Genomic DNA, 22466 nt, shown 5'->3' on the forward strand with positions numbered 1-22466 from the left:
AACAAGCAACTTGGTAGACAAATTTAACTCTTGACATCATATAATCTAGAAAATTCTAGCAAGATGCTTTAATAAGTGCTATGTTACTGCCTTCTAAAAAGCAAATAATTATCAGTTTCTTCTATTTCTGGCTGGACTTTGTCAAACAGCTCATGAGAAGTCTTAGTAATGACTATATATTCATATGAATTACACTGAGATTCAAGGTTTTTAAAACAGATAGTGAGAAAAACATGGAGTTAGCAAACAAATGCTCACAATATAAACCATTTGTGCTAGTCAGCTAACTTCAGATGTACTTATTCCATCCCGTCATATAATTGTCAACTAACCAGGTTGCATTAATGTGCAAATAAAGTCAAGTTATATTCTAGTCTACAGAAGGCTGTTATATTTAGTCTAGGTTAAAGCACAATTTACATCACAACAATTAATATATCTTTTTTATGCTTTTTAAAATTTTGTGAAAAATTCATTCTAAATTCCTAACTAGAACTCTGAGATAATTGAGGACAAAATGCCTTAGATATAAATCCCTCTAAACTTTTTTCAAGACTAAATAAACTAAATGAATGATAACCTCATGGCAACCAAAGCAGAGCAGTTCATTTTAGACATGGAAGATAATTACAGTCATCTGAATAGGATTTTATCATCTTGTATTTTCACCTAGAAAATCAAATTTGATTAATGGCCAACTGTTGGCCTTTTGCTTTTGTTTGTGATATTTTTTCCTGTCTGTGTTTTTTTTTTTTTTTTTCACTTTTTTTAACATCACTTTGCAATCAAGCAGACAAGTGAAGAATGCTGGTGCATCATTATTTCACTAATCATTAATTCACTATTAAATAAAAGGTCTTAGTTAATATATAAGCTATATTTTTGAGAAAACCATCGTTACCCAAGATTTTTTTGTTGTATTTAAAACAATTTCTTCACCTACAATCCTAATTTCCTAAGTTCTTCCCTTTTTCTAGTGTCAGCCATTCTAACAGCTAACACCTGTGTACATACTGTTTATTCACGTTTTTTTTCCTCATTAAACACAGTAATTCTATCTCCTTACCCTTCAGAAGATACTATCTTCCTAAATGTCTCCAGAGTTTACACAACTTATTACAAATCATTACACTACAGTTTTGATTTAAGTAGAGGTGAGATGGTGTAACGAGATCGCTTCAGTTCTAGTCTCAGGATTATAAAAGTCCATTTTCAACATTTTGGGAAACTCAATGTTATTCTAATTTTGAAAGCTCTCAGAATGCAAACTCCTATTTCCACAAAATAAAGGCAAGAACATTGCTTTACATTTTCTTTTTCATACATTTATTCAGTTAGGCTTCATACACCCCAACTGATAGATAGAAACTGATAGATAGAGCTTTATATTTTAACCAAGATTAATTAGTAGTGGCAGGACTTGGGCTACATACAAATCAGTGTGAATAGCTCTAGAACCTGTCCTTGCAGATGCTGTAAACACGGCCTAAAAGCACAGCTAAGAGAACTTTCCCTTTAAGTGAGCTCACAGACCACAGGAAATTTGATATGTAAACAAATATAACCATTCAATGTATGCTATATACTAATAAATATAGAAAGTTTGCCCTTAGCTAGTGACGGTTATCTTACATGTTATATTAAATATCACTTTGTCTGATTCTATAGCCTGTTTTTGTTACCCTCTGTCATACTCCATTGCACAAATAGCATCCCTACTTTGAATTTCTCTGCATTCTACTTTTCCATTGTTATAATTACTCTAGCCATGAAATTAAAATTTTCATGTAATAAAAAGTTTGTCAAAACTTTGTGACAATGCATGAGAGAACCAATTTATCATCCTTAATAACTTTTCAAAGACTATGCAAAACAAGAGATTATCTGGACTCATTTTACATTGAAGCTAACACATTACATTAAACCTCGTTTTATGCATTCTAGGATTGAATTCATGCAGGCCCTAAAAAAATGGATCAGAGGTTCAACCAAATATTAGAATTTGGGGATACATAGAAATGTTTGCCTCATTTAAAATAAGAGTGGTAGTTAAAAGCTAGCAGTAAAGTGGTAGTTAAAAGATATATATGTCATGTATTCATCAAAGTTGTCAACCGGTTAAGTAACTGAATTTAAAAAAATTCAGTTTTGTTTTCTGTCTTATATTTATTAGTTTATAAACTCTAAACAATAACCTGGTAATAGAAATCTTAATCATTTACTTATAAGTAAATATAGAATAAAATCCAGTCTGAGTAAAATCAGAAATCTGCACATTTAAAATTTTTCCAAGAGGTTTGAATAAACTTCATTGCATAAATATGTATATATGTATATATATATATACATATATGATATATATCACTTTTTTTTTTTTTGGTCACACCTGGCAGTGCTCAAAGGTCACTCCTGGCTCTGTGCTCAGAAATCGCTCCTGGCTCAGGGGACCATATGGGATTCTGGGGAATGAAACCGCATCCATCCTGGATCAGCTACGCAAAGGCAATTGCCCTACCACTGTGCTAACACTCTGGCCCTGATATATATAATAATGTAAAAAATACAGAAATACATTTCAAGAAAGAAAATGACACAGGAACAAAGGATGGGAGGAGGTTGGACAGGTGAAGCAAATTTGAATATAAAATGTCAGTCTCTCTAGATTTGGTTCCTTTCCAAATTTATCTACCACAACTCTGAAACACTCCCTTTAATTTATAATATCCTGACCATATTGCCCCTAACACAACATCTTCACTCCCTTCGTAGGCTATGCACAAAATACAAAACAAATATTACAAAATCACATAAATATAAATACTTAATGTCAGTGACTTGTCATCCTAACATCTGGAAAAAAAATCCATTCATTAGTTTATCTAAAAATGTTTGCTAAAAAAAAGTTCAAGTCCATAGTTTGATATAAAAAAGTCTTGTTTGATATAAAAGGCTCATTGAGAAAATATCCTAATTGAGTTTGGCTTTGATAAATACAGGTTCATAAACTGTGTGCTCAGACAAAGTAGGAAACTTCAAGGTAAATCTGAAGAATATATTCAAGAATATTTGTGACTTATAAAGTTTGATCCCTTGGCAGGCAAGTAGAGCATGAATTTGGATGAATACACGATCACAGAAGCAACATTAAGTGTGTGAATTATATTTGTTCTTTCTTTCTTGTCTTCGCCACTTGTCATCAGTTTGGCATGGAATCATTTACAATACAGTGCATTTTCACTATTAGAATTTGCTCTCTTACTGCTAGTGATGGTCAAACTCTATTATATTTTTCCCTTTCTTTTCTGAAGTGATAAATGCAACCTAAAAAAATTATAAACAACAAAGCCCATAAAACAGCTAGTAGAATTTTCCCCACTTAATACAAAAAATAATTATCATCGTTTATTTTTAGAATAAAAGGGAATAACAAAATATGCCTATTAAGTTACTACAGTTGGACATTGATTTTTGATAAGCACATGGACAAAGATCACCCATAGACCTATTTATGTTTTTTTGGGTTTTGTTTTTGGGCCACACCCGGCGGTGCTCAGGGATTACTTCTGGCTCTGCACTCAGAATTTGCTCATGGCAGGCTCAGGGGACCATATAAAATACCGGGGATCGAATTAGGTCTATCCCTTGTTGGCAGCATACAAAGCAAACACTAATCTGCTGTGCTATTGCTCTGACCCTTATCCATAGACCCTTATTATATAAATTCCTCTCAAATCCTGGCTAATATGAGAGAAGTTCAATTAAGTTAAATTGGATAGTAGGCTTTTTAAGTAAAACTAGCCTTTGCAACTAGTCATTAATTGTAATGTATTTTTTATATTTAAAACAAAAGGCCAGTTATATCTCCCTCAATAGAAGAAATCATGATTTTCTTCAGTGAAAGCTTAATGAGTCTTACTTAAACTAAGAGATTATATAAATCATAGAATTAAAAATTGAACTCTTTATACCAAAAGATTTCCAAAGTACAAAACAAAGCTTTAGTTCTTATAAATTTTATATAAATTTATAAATCATAATATATGTAAGCATCACAACTATTTCTTATAAATTATGTTTAAGGCTTACTACTGGCTCAGATATTACTCTTGATAGTGATTAGGGGACTGTATGCACTGCCAGGACTGAACAGTGGTCAGTTACGTGCAAGATAAGTACCTTATAACACTTGTTGACTCCTTATCTCTCTGGCTTAATATTAATCCCATTAATGACAAATGTTATTTTTACTTTAAAATATATATTTTGAGGTAATAATATGGCTCATGGTTAAAAAAATACTTGTCTTTTAGGGGTGAGTTGATGAACGATATCCAAAATACTATGTCTAGCACCAAGTGAAATCCTAATTCTATGCTGGTTCTGCCTGGAAATTTCATGGTTTGTGATCTCTGGTGTTACAGTAGTTTTACTGCCTAACCATAGTTAGTCATGTGAGAGTGTCACACAATTTGGGTTATAATCTCTGGTAACCTCTGCATCTAAAATGATGTAGTTAACCATATCTAGAAATATATTCATAAAGAGAAAAAATGGAGAATCATAGCTAAAGTTTACAACACTACAATCATAATATATGTAAACACCACAACTATAAAAGTGTGTCTCTCTGTTAAGACAGTGAGCATGACAACTAGTATGTCAACCCTAGAATCTTGAAAGCTACATCTAGTAAACAATAACTAAAAAGATTGAGCATTGCAAACATTTCTAAAGTAATTCAAACTTGAGATGGCATATCAATGAATTCTTGATTTAGAAAATAAAATTATCTTATTTTATGACCTGTGCTTTTTTCAAAATTTGTTAATCAACTTAAAAAATAATACAATAATAAAGAAGCATAAAACATTAAAACCGCATGCAAAACACAAGATAAATAAAAAATAAAAGTAAAAATGGTCAGAATAAAGGTCAAAATTAGGTAAAACATAAAAGCCTATCATGCTAACTTAAAGTCAAATAATATATTATTCTTCTTGTCCCAAGGTAATAACTTCACCCCATTCACAATTTAATGGTGTCATTATTTTTTTCTTCATTTATGATAATAGTTACTTGTCATCTGTAATTTATTTTAATAATTTGTGTGACATGTCTGCCTAACTTGCTCTAGATTCCAGAGAAAACTTTAATACCTTAAGAAAATTGGGTATATCCCTAAAAGACCCCTCCTTCTACCTCTCCCAGGAGGTCCTTCATTTAAGGCTTTGATACAATTGCACTAAGTTAGACTAATTGATACTTTCTCTTCCACATATTCTCAGCAAGTTATAGTGGAAGATAAAGTGCATATTTGCATAAATGAATATGCATTAGATAAAATATACACAAACATGTACCGTGATTTATTGAATAAAATTTTGTTCACAGTGTACTCAAAAATATATTTACTGTTTTGACCTCCAAAATTTCTGATACAAAACCAAAACAATCTATAAATCTGCTGTCATGAGTAAAAATTGAAATAATATTTAGTTTACCGTTACACCTTCATCTAATTGCCTATATTTTTCTGGTTTACTAAAAATCTTCCTTTATCTATGTCTAATTTTCTCTTAAAAATCTATGGAAGTAATCAAATATTTAATCTCCCAGAACATCAATTGCATTATGTGCAAAAAATATACTGCTTCCATACTTTGGGTCAAACATACTATACAAATGTCAGTTTATCTTTATTGAGTACATTTTAAAATTTTGTTTGCCAAAATGCAAGATGTTTCAAGAAAATTAATTAACAAACTATTTGTTTATTTACCTGAGAAAAAATATAATTTTGGAGCAAAGTTAATATTTCTTTCCTTTGTGCCAAATAACATAATTCTATTGGAGACTACTAATTTATTAAAATTACTTATTTAAATTGTTTTATGGTTTTATTTTTTACTAGAAAGTAGTGTATTAAATATCAGAAAATTATCTTAGAACAGAAAAAGAAAAATCTTTTACTATATATAAGCTTACATTCTAGTAATTTTTATCAGTCATTTACAATGAACCAGGAACTTTCCTAAGTGTAATGTTTTTCCCCTGGATTTATAGATTTAGGCTGCGATACTAAAATAAATTGTTCCCTAGGTTTTAAATCCTAGAAAAATCATAATATGGATTAAAGAAATGGTATATTCTTCAAGTTCTACTTTTCCAAACTGATACTCTTTACTGAAATATACATACAAGAAGGATGGAGAATAAACAGTTTCATTCTCAAGATAGACCTTACTCCTTTTTACAAGCAGGATTCATTTTGAAGGGCCTGATATTCCATGATTTCCTAAATTTTTGTAAAAGGAACTCTGATCTTCAAAACAAATTCCCTATTTATTATTTGTCTATAAATTGTCCTAGCCTTTCTAGATTATAGACATATAGTCCAATGAGGGAATTTTTCTGATTGCTTAGGTTCCATTTTTCACAATTTAGTTGAGTGTATGGTCTTTCATTCATCCTACCATTTTTTTAAATGAAGGATAAAAATCATGGAAGTAGTATTCACTCACATACTTTGTAGGGATGGTATACATGTGTAAATTAAATAGAGAATTCATAAAATTCAAAATCTACAACCTTTGGTTTAACTTGCCAACATTAGTAATTCTCCTGGGAGAGAAAGTACAGTGGGTAGGGCATTTTCTTTGCACACACCTTACTCTGGTAAGGCAGGGTCACCAGAAGCTTGCCAATATTAATATCTGGAAGCAAATTCAGGAGTAAACCCTGAGCATGACTAGTATGGCACAAGCAAACAAAACTAAATAATGAATTAAACTATTTTCCACTTGTACACATACTTTTCAGTATATATTGATTTATCTCTCAAGATCTTGTTATAATTGTTATATTTCCCTTTTTACAGTTTAAAAAGGAGCATGCAATTAAAATGTGTGTGCAAATATGCATGTATAGCAGCCATATGCTTGTATATCAGTGAATATATATGAAAAAATAAACCCCACTATAAACCCCACTATAAACATAAGGATAATCACTTGTTAAATACCTTTAATTCAGAAACAAGTTTTATATTAATTTTAAAAGGCCACAACTTTCTTTTTTTGGTTGGGGATGTACGATTCATGACATTCAGGCATTCCTCTTGGCTTTGAGTTCAGAAACTAAGGCTTGTGGGATCATATAGAATGCCAGGGATCAATCCCCAGTTGGCCACAAGAGAGGCAAACACCCTACCTATTTGCTAATCCTCTGGCCCACCACAAATTTTCATTGATAGGCTTAGATAAACAACTCAAAATGAAAAATTGAGTCCATTAAAAATAATCTCTAAGAAATAAAATAAATCAAAAATTAGTCCAAATATACCAATCATTTCACTATTCTATTGTTATTTAAATATAATGCAAATTTAAACCAAAGTGTAAATTTTACAACAAATATGTTATTTGTTGTCTACAAATAGAAAGTGAAAGTGTCATACATGTTATGTGAATAGTAAAAGATTGAAACATTTATAATTTGTAGAAACTTCACTTTTTTCCTCAAATTGTTTTAATACATAACCAATCTACCAGAGCTTATGAAAATGCATTACATTTCATGTTAAACCCAGTTGGGAAAAGGGGGAAAAGTTTCTCTTCAAATTATAACACACAAAGCTACTATAATTCTATATGCACAATCAATATTGATTAATAACAATGAAAAGAACAGCTGCCTTGAACCTGGCATGAATCTATCTTTAGAGAATCTTTGAGTTATCAAGGGATATGATGGTAATGTAGACCACTGCTCAGTTTGGGGATTTGACAAACTAAAGTTTGTACTGTAGGCAGCAGTTAATTTCCTTTGGGAAATCAGTTCAGTAAAAGTCATAGATTGTGCTAAATTTTTGAATTTTAAAAGACTAAATTCACAAAATTAACACTTTCTAAGCTTCCTCATAATCAGAAAGATATATGCATACACACAACCTACATGGCTGATATATTGCTGATATGGATTTTTTCTAACAATACCAAACTAAGATAGAATTTAGCATTTAACTATAATCTTTACAATATCTCATTGCTTACATAATATATTGATTCAGAAGTGTTAATTCAGTTTGGCAATTCATTTTAAATATGCTTTCAAGGAAAGTTGGGAAAGTGAATTTTCAAAGACACAATTTAGAAAGAACCACATAAAATATTTAAATAATTGTGAAAGTCATTAGATGCATTTTTGAAAGTGAATTGTGTTATTATGTTGGGAAACAGTTCAACTTATGACTTTCATCTAACAGAATTTAGATTTTGAAAATGTTGTTACAGTAGGTAGGGTGTTAGCCTTGCACATAGATGATCAAAGTTTGATCCCCTGCTCACATCCACTGAGCTCTTAAAGGACTAATGCTGAGAACAGATCAAGGAGTAAGACTTGACTGCCTCTGGTAAGAAAAAGAGATAAAAAGAGATAAAGGAAAAATAAAAAGAAAGAGAAAGAGAAAAAGGAAAGGCAAGCAAGCAAGTAGTTTGTGGTATGTTTTAAAAAGTACATGCTTAACATTTTCCTTCTTTTATATTTTCCCTGGGTTAAAGATGTTTACCAAATCTCCATTCCATGTTTTTGTTTTTGTTTTTGTTTTTGTATTTGTTTTTTTGAATATCTGTATTGTTTTTAGAAAAACTTGACTAGATGGCATTCATACAAGCAATGAATGAGAGGGCCTTTCTCCTGCATTCATGCCAGTACTAGTTTGTCTTGTTTTTGTGATGTGTGCAAATCTCTGTGGTGTGAGATGATATCTCATTGTTATCTTGATTTGCATCTTCCTAATGATTAGTGTTTTGATTTTTTTATGTATCTTTTGGTCTGTTCATTTTTTCTCCACATTTTTGAATGAAGTTAGATGGTTGTTTCTTTTTGAGGTCTGTCAGTACCTTGAATATCTTAGATATAAACCTCTTATCTGATGGGTGTTGGGTGAATAGTTTATCACATTCTGTGTGTGAACTTTAAATTCTAGTCACTGAATCCTTTGAAGTGCAGAAGCATTTCAATTCAATGTAGTTTCATTTGTTTATCTCTGCTTTCATATGCTTGGACAGTAGTGTTTCTTCCTTGAAGATGCCTTTAGTCTAAATATCATGAAATATTTTACCTACATTTTCTCCTATAAACCCTATAGTTTCAGGTCTGTTTTCAAGGTTTTTCTTTTTTTATCTATTTTGATTTGACCTTTGTGCATGGTGTTAGACAGAAGCTTGAACTTGTTTTTTGCATATGGCTCAACAATTGTCTCAACACCACTTGTTGAAGAGGCTTTCCTAGCTCCATTTTGCGTTTCTTGCCCCTTTATCAAAGAATAATTGCTTGTATGTCTGGGGGTCTTTCTCTGAATACTTGTCTATTCCATTGTTTTGCGGGGTGGTCTTTATTCTAATACCATGTTGTTTTAATGACTATTTCTTTGTAATATTTAAAGTTGGGCAAAGTGATGCTTCCCATCTTCTTTTCCCTAAGGTTTGCTTTAGCTATTCCTGGGTATTTATTGTTCCAAATAAATTTCAGGAGTGCGTGAGCTACTTCAAAAAATTTCATGAATATGCTTAGAGGAATTGCTTTAAATCTGCACAATGCTTTGCTAAGCATTACTATTTTAATGGTGTTAATCCTCCCAATTCATGAACAGTGTATATGTCTCCATTTCCTTGTGCCCTTTTTCAGTTTTTGCAGCATTGTTTTGTAGTTTTTCTTTTTCTTGTTTTTTTTTTTTTTTTTTTTTTTTAATCAAACTCAAGGGCGCTCAGAATTTACTTCTGGCTCTATGTTCAGAAATCGCTCCTGGCAGGCACAGAGGATCATATTGGATGCCGGGATACATACCAATGTCGGTCCTGGGTCAGCCACTTGCAAGGCAAACACCCTACTGCTGTGCTATCTCTCTGGCCCCTTCCTTTTCTTTTCCTTTCTTTTTTGAGTGGTTTTGGGCCACACCGGTGACATTTGGGGTTACTCCTGGCTCTGTGCTCAGAAATCGATCCTAGCTTGGTGGACCATATGGGACCCCAGGAGATCAAACTGTGATTCGTCACAGTTTAGCGGGTGCAAGGAAAAAGCCCTACCACTTGCACCACCACCACTCCAGCCCATTGTAGTTTTCTTTGTATAGATCCTTCATCTCTTTAGTATAATTGACTTTATGGTATTTGAGTTTCTTTTCCAATTTTAATGAGTTTCTTTAGTGAATCTCACTAAATATTTATACATAACATTAGATAAAATAGGGTTCTCCTGAACATGACTTTATCTGAAATTATGCTTATTTTCTGAGTTTTATAGATATATAGGACAATCATAACAAATGTAAATTGATGGTAGTTGATTTCATAGCTGGCACTCAACTGCTAAGGGTTTTGATATTTAGTGTTCTACATAATAATACATGCAAATTAATTTGAAATATTTGGATATAATTGGAAAAATTTATTCTGATATATGGTACAATATAATACATGTGTTATCAGCAATTGCCATATATATAAAAGTGTGTCAAGTGTATACATTTTAAGGATCCTAATTTGACCTCAGTGCCACATATTTCTCTGTATACCACTGGTTGTAGCTTTGTAGATTCCCCCAGTACTGCCAGTGGTCATCATCTCTGAGCCTTGCAATGAACTGTACATCCTTGCTACCTAAATATCCCCAGGAACAGTAAGCACTATTTGGTTAAGTACTCTTCCTCCTCCAATAAAGACATTCAAATGTAAGCCAAAAGTATAAAGCTATAGTTTTATACTTTGGATAACACATTGTAAAATAATTTCATTTAAATAGAATAACTAATGTAACCAGTTCTCAAAAATAAGCTCTTTTGCAGTCCTTGTCCCACCATAAAATAGGGTGTTAATAAAACTCTTGAGAGTGAAAACATTTTATCTATCACACTTCTGATATGAAAAGACAATATTTTATAATGTCAGATTATGTTAGTACAGAAATATTCTTCTGCACATCAAAATGAATTATTATATGGTTACTTGCACAATTACTATTACAATATAATATTTTCATCATTATTTTGACATATAACTTTGACATGTACAACAATAGGAAAATTTTGTCAATTGACCACCTCTTTAAAAACAGTGTTATGTATTTTCAATGGTATTTTTGGACTGTTTTATATATTTTTTAATTTGGATTGATAAAAGATGACAACTTACAGTTTACAACAATTTTTACTTTCTTCACATCTGGAAATGACACATCATTTTCTGCACTGCATTCATATTCTCCAGCTTGGTCCCTTGTAATTCCATAAATGTCCAAATATTGCCCATTTTCAAATGGTTTTGCTGCAAGAAAAAAAAAAGTACATCATGTTTAATTGTAGCAGCCTGAAGCTTCATTCATGTAAAACAACAATCTCCTGTGTTCCTATTAAATATTGCTGACAAAACAATTTCAAATGAAACTGGGGAATTATTATAGTCTTTGTGATCCTGTGTTCAGGGAAAAAGTCAGAGAAAATAGTCGAAAATGAACAAGAGATACTTTAAAAACTGTTTCCCTTGAACAGGATATACATGTGTTCCTTTTAATTGATTGTGGTCTCCTAACCTCTTCACACATCAAATAGAGCACTGCACAATTCTGTAATTGAGTTCAACAACCTTCTAGCAGTCTAGATGAAATTCACTAATATGACTTGGTACATATTGACTTTTATACAGTGTAAGGTAGAACTTGACACTTAACCTAACTAAATCTTACTTTTCTTTTGGGAAAAAAATAAAACTCATTCTCATAGTTTCAAGCCATGTAATTTCATAAAAGTTAAGAGATAAACTAAATAATTGCCATGCTTTAATTTACAGTGTTCATTATAGTTTCTGTGAGAGGTAGGCTGCATACATTATAGATAACCCACTCAACACCCATGGGAAAATATTATATAGATAAAAAAAATAAAAAGAAAATGTCATATCAGGATCATTATGTCACTAAGCTTTATAGCTCCCAAAGGAAGAATTCAACTATGTAAACAAATCATTTTAATTTTATTTTAATCTATAATATGCGGATATAATAATCTATAATCTAACCCTATCTGAAAAAAATAACAGTAGTTTAAAAGTATAGAAAAACACATGAGAAAAATATTCCAAATATGCATTGGAAACAATTTTTCATTCTAAAATTATGGCAATATATTTATTTCAAAATATAAACAAAGATATTGAAACAGAGAATACTGAAATTTGAATTTCAATGCATAAGTAATGGCACTAAATCTTCCTTCTCTGTGACAAAATAACAATTGATATCTGTGATTTTAAGAGACTCTTCTTTCTCTCCTCATATGCTTGAAAATCTCATTTTAATGCATATTTAGAGTAAGAATGTGAAACAATTTTCAAAAGTAAAACTTTTTGTTTCATCTATGTTCTTGCTAAACTATAATGTTAAAGATGTTAGAGAATATTAGATATAATTTTATCTGAATAAAATTAAGTTAAACTTAGTTATGTGTTTCTAAATCTGGAATCTTTACCAATTTAAATTTTCCCTGTGTTTTTATGCTTTGGTCAATATAAACTGGGCCGATAGATATGCTTGCAACATAAAAATGCAATATTTTCATAAAGGATTGCAGTGCTTAGAATATATGTTTACACCATTTTCCCATTTACCTGGAAGATCACACATTACTTATAGGAATAAGTATAATTCTGAACCCACTGTTTCTTGGTAATTTGGTTTTGGAACTTAGAACTGTGGTTGGATGATTAAAATATGTGCATGAGATATGGATTTGGCCCCTAGTGATATTGTTTCCCTCTCCTAAATGGCTAAATATCAGATTCTACAATACTGATTAAAACACTAAGAATATGCATGAAAAAATGTTTTATCAGGATCATTATGTCACTGAGCTTTAGTGGGCATCATTTACGTCTGATGAGTGCTGACCTTGGAGTTCACTGCAAAATTTACATAATCAATTTTTACATTCTTTCTCCTCCCCACTATATAACAATTTTCTTATTTACACTTTCCATAATTACTAGTAAATGTTTAAGCATTTCATAACAAAATAGTTGTACAACTGAAAATGGACTATATTGTCAATACTATCATAATAAAACACTATAATAAAAACCATTAAGAAAAGCATATGATACATGCAAAAAACTGTACTACTGTACTTTTACACAACATATTTATAAATCTAAGCATCTCCTTACCTAATTCCTTTAACCATGAATTAACACATTAGAAGGTAAGTTTTAATTATTTTCTTTTTTCTTGGTTTTTCGGGCCACACCTGTTTGATGCTCAGGGGTTACTTCAGGCTAAGTGCTTAGAAATTGCCCCTGGCTTGGGGGGACCATATGGGACACTGGAGGATCGAACCGTGGTCCTGATCCTTGGTTACCTCTTCAAGGCAGATACCTTACCTCTAGCGTCACCTCGCCGGCCCCTTTAATTATTTTCTTACTTGATATAAGTAGCTCTATTTCTATGCTCAACTCATACTTGCTTCATTCTCATTCTGGTCAACTAGAATTTCTTAGGCAAAGATTTATGCCTTGGACCTTGCTTATTGTGCCAAAATGCATAATGGAATATGATTTGCAATAACATTAACATAAACACAATATTTGCATATATACAATATATTTTACTTAAAGAAAGTAGGCTCAAAATCTATATACTATTGGGATTCATTTATATAACATTCTAGAAATAGCAGAGATAGTAGAATGAAGAAAGAGGATAGAACAAAACAAGGGAATTTCTTGGCCTGACCAATGTGATCTCTCATGATAATAGAACTGAAAATACGGCAGTGCATTTGTCAATACCCCCAAAATGGTACACTACAACGAATTATTTTTTAGCATTTGTAAGCATAAAGAAAAATCATATTATGTACTATTACACATCTATAAAATTATGAAAAATTTAAATATTTATAATAGAAAATATTTGTAAAAAATTGGGTATGAGGCAAAGTTCACTTATAAGAAGTAGCATCATAATTACTTTCCCCCTTGCTTTTTTGGTCCCTCAAGGAAGAAGCAAATTTTGGCAGTTCTCTACAGAAAGAATTTGATCTTGGTTAATCATATGTTAGAAGTTTGATAGAGAAGCCACGAGTTTCTATTCATTATGCAAACATTATTGGGTTTTCAGTTAAAAATTCCATTTTAGCTTCCTATAAGATGAACTTTGTGGTTCTGGGTCCTTTTTAATCAGCATATTCTGTAGCTTAGAGTTCATTCAGAGATGGGCTTTGATTTATCTGTTGTATATTATCATAAATTCATATAGAGAAATAACATTCAAAAGCAGTTAGAAGGGCATTTATTCATTTATTAAACTATTATATTCTTAGAATAAGATATTGCATTAGGGAGTTACCAAAAATGTGAAAATATTTTTAGTTTAACGTTATTACTACTTCCTTAGAAAAAAATTGCTTTGGCATTATTATATAGTCTACACTTAGGCACATTAATAGAAAGATTATACAAAAGTTTCAGTTGTATTTCTTTAGTACTGTCATTGAACTTTCAGTGATATAATCAATGTGTTCACTTAACCTAAGACCTGTGGGAAAATTATTTGTGCCTTTTAATGCCAGAAAATGCCTTTATTTTGGCTTTATAAATCGCTTTGATACAATGATCCAGTTTCATAAGCTAGTTATTCCACTTTTTTTCCCAGACCACTTAAAAATTTAAAGCTAAGATAAATTTAAAAATTACTTCTGATGTTCTTATAATTAATGGTGTTTTGGTTATCACTAAGAATTATGGGTATATCACTACAAAACAAAAATAATATTTTGTAGTAAATAGGTAAATTACATATTACAAGGAAGAACTATTTAATATAAAATAGACTGATGTATTTCTATTATATAACTTGATAAATTCTTTGTATTCCACTTTGTTTACACATAAATGTCATAAGCCTAAAGTAAGTAAATAAATACGATCTCTAATCATCATTTTAAGTTTTCTAAAACAGTTATCATACCACTTTATAGTTAACAATAGCATACAAATGACTAATTATGTTGATAGATGAAGAATCTAAGTGTCATTTGACAAATTGAGGGTGTAGATATACTGAGTTAAACCATATTCTTTTCATATAATAACCTTATCAAAGAATAAGATATATAACTGTAAGGAAAAAAGAACTAACCAGAGTATGGACTTCAGAGTAAATAATTCAGTTTATACATAATGAGGCTACATTTTAACCTTTCATATCATGATTTTATTTATAAGTACAAAAAATACTAGCCAAATCTCAATATTATAAAAATCAGGAACATATTGTAAGAGTATATATAATTTTTACAAACTTCAGATATTAGTTTTACTATTTACCTTTAGTGTAACATATAAAATCAAACTACATATAACATATATGTGTATAATATATTAACAATCAATTTGAAAGGCATTTTATTTTTACAAGATAAAAATAAACAAAATAGTAATGTAAAAAAGTAATCTTTTAAATATTCTATTTTATTTATATTTTCCTCCATCTCTATTCTTTCAGTCAATTCTTTTCTATGCAACTAGGCATTAGTTTCTGTGTGCTTAAATCTGCCTTTGATCCCTCTTACAAACCTTCAGCTTTTCCAATTGCTGTCACACATTTTTAATTTTGAAACTATTTCCTGGTCTCTACATTTAGTGATCTGTGATTCACTTTCTCTGGAAATAAGCAATTCAGTTAGCAATGATAATTTTAGTTATTTTTTGCTTTCAAAATTTAAATTGCAGAAGAGGAAAGTGAAATAGCATATTTACTTTATACAAACTAGAAAATGCCACTTCCCCTTTCTCCTGCTCCCTTCTCTCTCTCTCTCTCTCTCTCTCTCTCTCTCTCTCTCTCTCTCTCTCTCTCTCTCTCTCCTCTCTCTCTCTCTCTCTCTCTCTCTCTCTCTCTCTCTCATCTCTCTCTCTCCTCTCTCTCTCTCTCCTCTCTCTCTCTCTCTCTCTCTCTCTCTCTCACACACACACACACACACACACCACTGTTCATATGGGATAAATTATGAAAAGAACATGCCTGTAAAGAATCAGCTGTTACTGTGTAGAAAGCTGATAGCTATTGAGTTCCGTTTTGACCAGGTTGAATCTATTGCTAGCAATGCATTATTTACTGCCTCTCTGAATAGAGTCATATGTTACAGCTGCTCACCATGTGATACCTCTATTATGTTTCATTTAAAAGTATTACAACTTATCTGAATGCTCAAGTCTATATATGCTAGTCTAATAAAGTTGTCTTTGCCACATAACAATAGTTATAGAATATTTAACTGAGCGTTGGAATTTTAGTTTGCACTTATCTTCTGTTTATAACTCACTGTTTAAATTTATGTGGCTCAATATATTCATTCTTTATCTTTTTCATCTGCAATATAGGACAAGTTTGCTCCTCGCATTGCTTTGTTGAGTAAGACTCAGTCATGAGTGCTCCTCCTCTGTAACTTGAGGTACAACAATGTCTGGGAACATCATTAAGGCTAATCCCAATTATGTGCTGTAACGGTCCTGTGGCTCTAGATATTTTTAATTTTCATCAGTAGTAACTCAGTATCTTTAAACTAAAATTAATATTTAATAGAATTTTGGTTCCTCTGCCTAAATAACTGAATTCTCTAATTCCCAAAATTCAAATGTCAAAGTCCTAATCCTAATGTGACCATATTGACTCATAGACTCCTTAAAGAGGTTCTTTAATCAAGTTAAAATGAGGTCACTAGCAAGTACTTTAATCAAAATTTAGGTTTTAATCAAAGTTGACTGGTTTCTTTATGGAAGAAAAGGAAATATAGATGCACAGCGGAACACACAGGGGAAACGATGGCTATATATAAACCATGGAGAGAGGTTGTATAAAGAGTTTCCCCTAAGGAATGTTAAAAGAAATCAACCTTCTCAATACTGCCATCATGGATTCTAAATCTCCAAAACAATAAAAAAGTGAATTTCTGTTGTTTAACCCACATAGATTTATTTTATTAATGTTATCTTGGTCAAAATATAGGTGTATCATGAAGTTAATAAAAATGTTATCCTGACCTTATATAATATACCTATATTTTGCTAATACTATGTTTACATAAAATAAAATAATAAAATTTGATATTAAAATTTTTATTTTTATTTCAATTACAAAAGCATTATTTATCTTCAAGCAAATTTAAAGTATCAAAAGATATATCAATGACCTTATATATTGTACCCATATTTTGCTAATACTATGTTTACATAAACTAAAATAATTAAATTTGATATTAGAATTTTATTTTTATTTCAATTACAAAGCGTTGTTTATCCTCAAGCAAATTTAAAGTATCAAAGGGCATATCAATGAAAAAATGTTGCAATTTTAAGGCATTGAGTTTTTCTTTTCAAAAATTACAATATGTAAAAAGGAGCAGTGGTTCTTTTATTACTCTTTTTCTACCTTCTTTATATTCTCCTCCATCTCTTTTCTTTTCCAAGTAACTCAGAGCTTGTTTCTGTGTGCTTAAATCTGCCTGTTTAAACCAATCCCTTGATCCTTCTTACAAACCTTCAGTCAGCTCCAAATGAAAAAAAAATGTGTAAGATGTTCTATTATGAGCAAAAGGGTACTTCATATTTGAAGTCGGTGCTAGAGAAATGAATAAACTAAGAGTTTAAGTTTTACAGTGTCAAGGAAAAATGTTTGAGGAAATAAATATTGCTGTTCTCTGCAGAAAGAGTTTAAAACCCTCCACATTAAGGATTCTAACCCCAACACTTCTAAACTCCTAACACATTAAATTTTTGGTTTCTGCAAAAGGATTATTTGGGTTAGCTCTTCTTGAATCTGAACAAATATGAATATATATGAGACTAGCTCCCTGATTACACTAATATAGCAAGAGATTTTTGTGCTTTCTAAATTTTTAAGTTACTGCCTGTTAGGTAGAGTAGGGTTTTATGAAGCTATGAAGCATCATTGAATATACAAAATAATTCGTAAGCTAGCTATTTCAGAGGTTGAATACTGTACTGTTCCCCTCATCAAAATATTGTTTCTGTATTATGATGGATTTAGAAATCTTACAATTCAAACAATGACATCACAATCAAATTCTGGTGATATATTAGTAATAACAATGAGAAATCTTTAGTTACTCTAACAGACACATCATCATTGTATTCCTTAATCTTTTGAGTATTTCTCAACAAACTAGACAGCCTCTACTTTCTTTTTATATGCCAAAATAAAAGGAAAAATATTTGATGATGCTATAAGAATAAACAATTTTAACATAAAATGCCTGCACAGAAAATAAAGGAAAATGGAAGCAATTAAGGTAGGCAACAGAATATAATTTCTCTTTCTGACAATATATACTACCCTGTTTATGAATAAATAAAAATGATACTATGTTGAAGACAAATTGAATGGATATCCTCATATACAGGAGCACAAACACAACTATGTTCTTGTGTGTATATGTTTGCATCCAAAGTAACTTACAAATTTAAAAGAAACAAGAATATTCATGTTACAATCTCATAGCTGTGTAGAAGTTTTCATTGGCTACAGGAACAATAAATAATGTTTATTTAATTTTTATGTATGATAATGTAAAATAAATAATGTTTATTTAATATTTAATAAATAATGAATAAAAGTGTGACTATATATTTATTCTATAAGCACCATTTTCTGCAAGAAGAGAAAGGTTAACTTTTTAAATCCCTATGAATCTATAGTTATATCCGTGAGAAGAACACACATTTTCTATGTATTTATCACATTATATATCTGTAAACATGTTGGTATAGAGTGAAAATCAAAGACTTTGCTTCTAACAATATTGTAATCACTATTTTTTCTTCTGCTTAAACTTACTGCTAAATTAATTAGTATTTTAAAGTATTTCACCAAAACATTCTTCTTTAAAATGTGCTCCTATGACCATGATAGGTGGATATGATCACTATGAATAAGAACTGGGTGCTTAAAGGAGGTAAGAAAATGTACATGATATCCTTTCAGTAACAATATTGCAAATTACAGTCTCTAAAGGAGTAAAAATGAAGAATAACAGAAGAGAAAGAAAGAGTGAGAAAAAGAGAAAGAAGAAAAAGGAGGGCAGAGAGATAGATGGAAGGAAACTGGGGCATTGTTGTTGGGAATTTTGAATTGGTAAAGAGATGGGTGTTGGAAATTATTGTATGACTGCAATGAAACTCAACCATAAACAATTTGTTAAATGTATCTTGCAGTGATTTAATTTAAAGTTTTTATTAAAAATGTAAGTACTCAAGTAAGAAATTAGACATATAAATGCATTCATATTTATTTCTATAAACATGTTTAAAGTAAAATCCTAGTTCCACTCTCTTTGAATCTCAGAAAATAAATTGACCTATTTGCATGACACAAGGCCCAATTTATTTTTTATCTGAGAAATAAGTTGCTATGATGTGAAAAATATATAAAGTAAAAAATAAATAGAACATTTGTTTGTTCCTTTGTTTTTAATGAAGGCTACCAGATTGATTTAAAAGTCATGATTTTCAAATTTTATTACATTAAATTCATTATAATATTCTTTAATGCAAAGGAGACTTCCTTATAAAAGGAGACCTCATTGCTTGCACTGATTTTTTCCCCTGCAGAAAATCAATGGTTAAACTGTTAACTGTACTTAGAACTTTGAGTTCAGAGAAAAATCAGGTAATATTATAATATTTTTTATAGTTAGCAGATGGAACCATGCATAATTAGAGTTAGATGGATTAGATAGATATTATTCATTTTAAATCAACAGAAGCTAAACAAGAAATGCAATGAGTTTGGACATTAAACAGAAATAATTAGCACTACCAAAAATCTAGGAGAGTACATTTATTATATAAGCTATGAAAATAATTTTGTCAAAAATTACATATAAAGATATCTGATAATCATAACATGTTTCTTCTAAAAAAACATAAAGTTTAATTTCTTATCTTTTACTATCAACACACATGCTTGAAAATACTCAAAAAATACTCAACTAATATTGATAAGTCCTTTACAAGGAAAAAAGGATATCTGTTAGTTAATAATAAAAGATTCTGCTTTAGACATTACTTAAAAATCTGGTAACATAAGAAAAGATAACAGATGTAAGGTCTTTATTACATTGTTAATTCAGTACAGTAAAGGTATCAAAGAGGAAAATGAAATTTATAATGGTGTACACATGACAGGAAGAAATTAATTACAGCAGATTTTCTAAAAAAATAATGTTAATTATATGTTTCTTCATAAAATACCTTGTATGAAATGGGCTAATCCTTATACTATATCATGTTTAAGATTTCACAATCACACCTTCCTTCCCTGTTTATCAGGGCACACTAACTGCTATAGCCAAATTTGGAAACAACCCAAGTGTCTAAGAATAAATTACTGGATAAAAAAACATTGGCACATATATACAATAGAATATTACAAAGTCATAAAAAAGATAAAACCATTCAATTTGCTGTTACAATTTGCTGAATTTATAGAGTGAAATTATTCAAAAAGAGAGAGAAAGATACAGAATCACTCTCTCAACTGCAGATCTAAAGAAATATAATGATCAAATAATGAATACACAAAAAACAACAGAAACAAATATGAGAATTGATCTTCAGTATTAATATGATACTTGGAAAGGAAGCCTGGAGAATGGATAGGGAAAGGGAAATGACTGTTAGAGGACTCAGCAGGGACACGGTGCTGAAAGGTAATAAAGTGTTATATATAAAAAAATACCAAGAACATTATGTCTTAAAGAATTATATTTACATGGTTTTCCTGATCAACAAAGTTTCCAGATAATGGAACATGAAAATGATTCAGTAGCATTTTACAAACAATAAAGGATGTGATTCAGCATAATGTTGGTTTTATAAAATAATTGGAGGAACTATTCAAAGAGATGTTTATGTGATATAAGGCCTTTCTTACCAGCATGAAAATTTGTAAAGGATAAGATATTAAAAAGACAACAATGTTTAGCACAGAACAACTTTATTTGGGAAGATATAACCTGAACCTTCCTATACAAGTGATAGTATGTGAAATTAATGTACTGAAATAAATGTACTGTGGTTTATGCCCACAGTATAAATCTCAGAAAGCATGGAAAATGTCCTTTAAAGGTAAACAGGATATGAGATGGGTCTAGTGAGAGAGAAAGGCATGACCAAAAAAGATTGCTTGTAGAAGCAAGTCAAAAGACAAATGGAGAGTTGGTTATTGGTTCATTTCAATGTGATTCAATTAATAAATAAACATAAAGTTTTAGCAAAATCATGTGACATAGAAGTATTGAGTCCTCAAAAGAACACTGATCAGAATGACAGAAAAAGATGGAGACACTACCATGATCTTACTTCTTAAAAAACTAGTGAAGTTTACTTTCTGCTTTGAGAAGTAGCACTAAAATATGACTGTGAATATGATGAAGAAAATTAGCATAATTCATTAGAAGATCTTGTCTCTATTTTCTACTTGCATGTTTTAACGTATTTTATGTGATAAATTTCATATTACAAATATCACATGCAACATATTTTTATAATCTATTTAAAAAATAAGAGATCTTCACCTGAATTAACATTGCTTTCTCCCCTTTAGTTTAGAGTAGACTTTACTATTATTGTGATTTGGGATACATATTTAACCTCTTTGAATTTTATCTGATCTCACTAAAAGATAAAAAAAACAACAATCTATTTGAAATTTGAAGTTTAATAGTAGTTATTTTAAATAACTGCCAATAAGACATAAATAGCAGTTATTTTAATACAAGTTTTGCTTATTTTTCATTAGTTGCTATGTTTATTTTAATTTTTTATTTTTAATTATGAGAACAAAGATGCAAAGAAAGAGGACAAGCTAAAGTTACAGTGGAAGGACAATCACCCATAAACAGAATTCTCAGAAATCCCCTTGCCGATATCTGAACTTTAAACTTTCAGCCAAAAACATTAAGAATAAAACAGAACCCATGTAAAATTACTTTGTCCCACAAGTCCCCAGATTGTAATAATATTTCTTAGCAGCACACAGAGCAATCTAAAGCCATAAAACTTATGTAACTCCTTAAATATTGAAGGCAAAGTACTTTTTTTTATATTTCCATGCACATGTATATTAGTTTAAGTTAACCTCAAAAGTTTAAGTGGGTTGTTTTTCTTAAGGATTAGAGTCAAAGGAGCACAGTAAAAATGGTGTTAGAGTGGCAATTATTGTTTGCATAGGCCCACCAAAATATGAGGGACATGGAACGGAAAAGCCTTGGCCTAAATACAAGGATATCCTACCCCTGAAGTTTCCTGGCATAAGACCAACTCTAGGCTCCAGGTAAACTAGTTTTTCCAATCCAAGTCATTGTCTGTAGTGTCATTACATTTTTATTTTTTACACAGTCT

General features: G+C 30.6%; 1 protein-coding gene across 1 annotated transcript in view; it reads right to left on the minus strand.

The window, feature by feature from the left end:
- Positions 1-22466, minus strand: part of NEGR1 (neuronal growth regulator 1) — a 919240-nt gene that overhangs the window by 339757 nt on the left and 557017 nt on the right. Inside the window, exon 4 of the mRNA XM_049772064.1 lies at positions 11190-11321. Within this exon, the coding sequence (XP_049628021.1) occupies positions 11190-11321 (132 nt within the window). The remainder of the gene's footprint in view (positions 1-11189; positions 11322-22466) is intronic.

This window comes from Suncus etruscus, chromosome 4, assembly GCF_024139225.1.
Source record: "Suncus etruscus isolate mSunEtr1 chromosome 4, mSunEtr1.pri.cur, whole genome shotgun sequence".
NCBI classification, from domain to species: Eukaryota; Metazoa; Chordata; class Mammalia; order Eulipotyphla; family Soricidae; genus Suncus; species Suncus etruscus.